The sequence below is a fragment of the Alosa pseudoharengus genome, unplaced genomic scaffold (genome assembly GCF_046254945.1).
Source record: "Alosa pseudoharengus isolate Yale_2024_CS ecotype anadromous, Long Island Sound unplaced genomic scaffold, YU_APseudo_1.1 YU_APseudo_1.1_scf_22, whole genome shotgun sequence".
In the NCBI taxonomy this organism is placed as follows: domain Eukaryota; kingdom Metazoa; phylum Chordata; class Actinopteri; order Clupeiformes; family Clupeidae; genus Alosa; species Alosa pseudoharengus.
Genome location: NW_027468680.1, coordinates 22,854,389 through 22,857,919, shown reverse-complemented (window position 1 = coordinate 22,857,919; position 3,531 = coordinate 22,854,389). Strand labels below are relative to the sequence as shown.

The 3,531-nt window shown below is 48.6% G+C and overlaps 1 protein-coding gene across 1 annotated transcript in view; it reads left to right on the top strand.

Annotated features, from left to right (window-relative positions):
* Positions 1–283: 283 nt before the first annotated feature.
* map3k9 (mitogen-activated protein kinase kinase kinase 9) overlaps positions 284–3,531 on the top strand; it is a 16,546-nt gene continuing 13,298 nt past the window's right edge. Inside the window, exon 1 of the mRNA XM_076299786.1 lies at positions 284–710. Coding sequence (XP_076155901.1) covers positions 284–710 — 427 coding nt within the window. The remainder of the gene's footprint in view (positions 711–3,531) is intronic.

Here is a 3,531-nt window from a genome sequence, read left to right as displayed (position 1 = left end):
CAACATCCTAGGCCAGGTATCGCTGCAAATTCAGTTTAATTTCGAAATAGCAATTAGGAAAAGATGTCTCCTCTTGTTTAAATTACACACTGCGAGGAACGGAGAGATGCGGGCGGGGACACAATGAGGTGTTTTTAACGCTCCCGCTGCAGGATTAGCAGCTATTTACTCCCCCGCCGTGGCAGCCGCGGCTTTGTATCGCTGGCGCGCTGCTCGCCAGCACATCCCACGGCAGGTGTAGTCTGATCGCGCCTCTTCCGGATGATCCAGGTCGCCCTTATGGATGGCGTCCATGGATGCCTTCGGATCGCCCTTTGAGTCCACTCGGAGTCCCAAAGGATGCTGTGCTGCTCACACGCTCGATCCCGTCCCGGAGAGTGCCGGCTGGCCGGCGGTTATCTCAACCCCTGAAAATGGCACTGCAGCAGCACCGACCAGAACCGGTCCCGCCGTGGCCGGCCTCTGGACAGCCGTCTTTGACTATGACGCGGGCGCGGAGGATGAGCTCAGCCTGCGGAAAGGAGACCTGGTAGAGGTCCTGTCGAAGGACTCGCTCGTCTCCGGAGATGAGGGCTGGTGGACAGGCATGATTGAGGACCGTGTCGGTGTTTTCCCTTGTAATTATGTGAGCAGCAGCAATGGCATCTCAGAGAAACTCCGGGACGCGACTTCTGAGGATTACTCCCAATGCCCTGTGCCACCACTTCACGGTAAGCATAACCCACACACACACACTCACACAGCTACCGACCTGCAGGTATCTCTGTGAAATCTGGCGTGTAAAATTAAGTTCTGTTTGTCACGGTGTGCCCATATTCTAAAGCCTTTTCTGCAACGGGCCTTCATTTCTATACTGAACTCTATTTCTGTACGGTGTTGTAATATTGCTTAGAGACTGTATATTTGGGTAACATCAGTGTGTGAGCCCGGGCCTGACGCATCCCCCACCTCTAGCTATGTATCAGCATCCCCCGCCTTGTACTGACGCTCTTCGACACGTTCCGCATCCTTCCTGATTCGGCTCGGCAGCCCTGATCGCGTGGCTCAGCACAAACCCATCCCGCGGTACCACGCACGGGCCCTAAATCGGTCATCGATACACACAAAAGATCGATATGCTTTGGAAAGAGACTGAACAATCTGAGGCTGTCTGCCGACCACGGCACACGACGGATCTTTGTTTTGTCCAATGTGGTTGTCTCTGTTGTGACCGGTCAGATATTGATAGCCTGCTGTTGCGTCCTGTGTGTTGGAATGTAGCTGTACAGTGATGTTCAGACACATCAACACGCGCGTAAACAATGTTTCACAAATGCCGTGCTCGTTATTTACAACAAACTGTTTCAACATTCACTACCTTTCTTTGTTCTCGCGAAACATTTTGTAGCTGGAAGTACTTTTATATATTCGGTACAGTTCCCTCTGCAGAACACCATGTACCATACTGTAGCCTACTTAATAGCCACGGAAAGACCTTGGGAGAAAACTATACACTAGAAGGAATGGTCATAGCCTTAAGCTCCAAAATAGAGATACTCTTAAGGAAATGCAATTTCTTAGGCCACATTATATCATACAAAAAAATAATTATAAAATCCAATGGCCGGTTCAAATGATTACACAGACTTTTAAAAATGGCAAATATGCTGAAATAGCTAGGTTTGGCAGTGTAGGCTAGGCCATGGAGCAGACAGTGTTGCAAAGACAGCAGGTTTGCTGCTCCTGTTGTGGAGAGGCGAGTCTCATGTGTGCTGTGCTTGCATACTCCCCTACACACCGTGTTCACCTGCTGTTCTGCAATCCCCACCCACAAGGTGTGGAGTGTGGACCAGTCTGGCCTCTGCTCACATACACGTGTGATTGTGTGTGTGTGTGTGTGAGAGAGAGAGAGAGAAAGAGAGAGAGAGAGAGAGAGTGCATGGTTCTGTGTGTGTGTGTGTGTGTGTGTGTGTGTGTGTGTGTGTGTGTGTGTGTGTGTGTGTGTGTGTACACTGTATACACTACAGTCTGTCAGTCATATTGTCCTGTGCTGTACATTGTCTCTGTGTGTGTGTGAGTGTGTGTGTGTGTGTGTGTGTGTGTGTGTGTGTGTGTGTTTGCCTCTCTCTGCCATGTTTCTCCTGCCCATGAATGGCCTAGTTTCATGCTGGGCCCTCAGGATGAAATATTTATGACAGGCAGACTGCAGGGCAGATTGGGAGAAGGGAGCGCGACTCTGGCCTCTCCTCCCACACACACACACACACACACACACACACACACACACACACACACAGTGGATGTGCAGAGCCAGTGGGAGACAGACACAGACAGTCATGGAATGGGATGACACAGTTAATCTGGTGAAAGTGAGAAGGACAGAGAGCTAGAAGAGAGAAGAGAGACACAGAGAGAGTGAGAGAGAAAGAGAGAGACACAGAGAGAGTGAGAGAGAGAGGTGGCTAAAGCTCAAAGAGTAAGCAGAGAAATAGGAGCCTGAGACAGAGGAGATGGACAAAGAGCAGAAGAGAGATACAAACAGACAGTCAGAGTTTGAGACCTGGAGGCGATAGAAAGAGAAGAATGATGGACAGAACAAGACAAACAGAGAGAGGGGAGTGGGAAAGAGGGAAGAATGGGAGAGAGAAGGAGGAATGAGAGAGGGGGATGAATGGGAGAGCAGGGGGAGAAATGCATGGTGGAGATGAACAGAGGGGAGCAGACAGACAGACAGACAGAGAGATAGACAGAAAGATAGAGACAGACCGAAAGATGAGAAGACTGAAATATGAGACAAAGACAAGCTGAAATATCTACAGGGACTTCTGATGGGCAGAGGCAAGCAGACAGACAGACAGAAAGAGAGACAGACAGAGATGAAAGCAAGCATCCATTTGCTCAGAAGACAGACAGGATCATCTTTAGTGCCAGGACCATCAGACAGATGCAGGCAGACAGGCATGCATACCATAACCTATTTCTTTTCCTCTAACATCCAGACAGCCAGATCTCAGTCATTTCTTGTGCATGGGATATCTCAGACTATAGACGTTCAGACGAGCTTCTCTATCTTCTACACACACCATAGAGCGCCTCTCTTGTTCCCAGCTCTCTCCCAGGATGCCAGTTTGTTGCTTCGTGGCCTACATTCTGACTTCACCTTTGTGTGTCCCCATCCCATGTTAGTATATCACTCATTAAACTACTCGCTAGTCATCATGTTTCAGTTCTGCTACAGTTACAGTGTACATGTACAGTACACAGCCACTTCTCACTTACACACAGTTAGCAAGACTGCTATAAGAAACCATGAAACACATTCTCTTGCTAATCCCATTGGTAGCAATGCCAACTCCAAAATGATGCTCTCGGTTGTATGTCTGGAGATCATTATGGGAGTTATTGGATGGATGAGCTTCTTCCTACTGATATGTCAGCCTCTTGTTTCTATAGTAACATCCTCCGAGGGAGATGGCAAATGTTTACTTGACAGTGATATTTTGTTTGGAAGTATGCTTTACTTCCTGTCAGTACAGGTCTATCTGTTTTTCA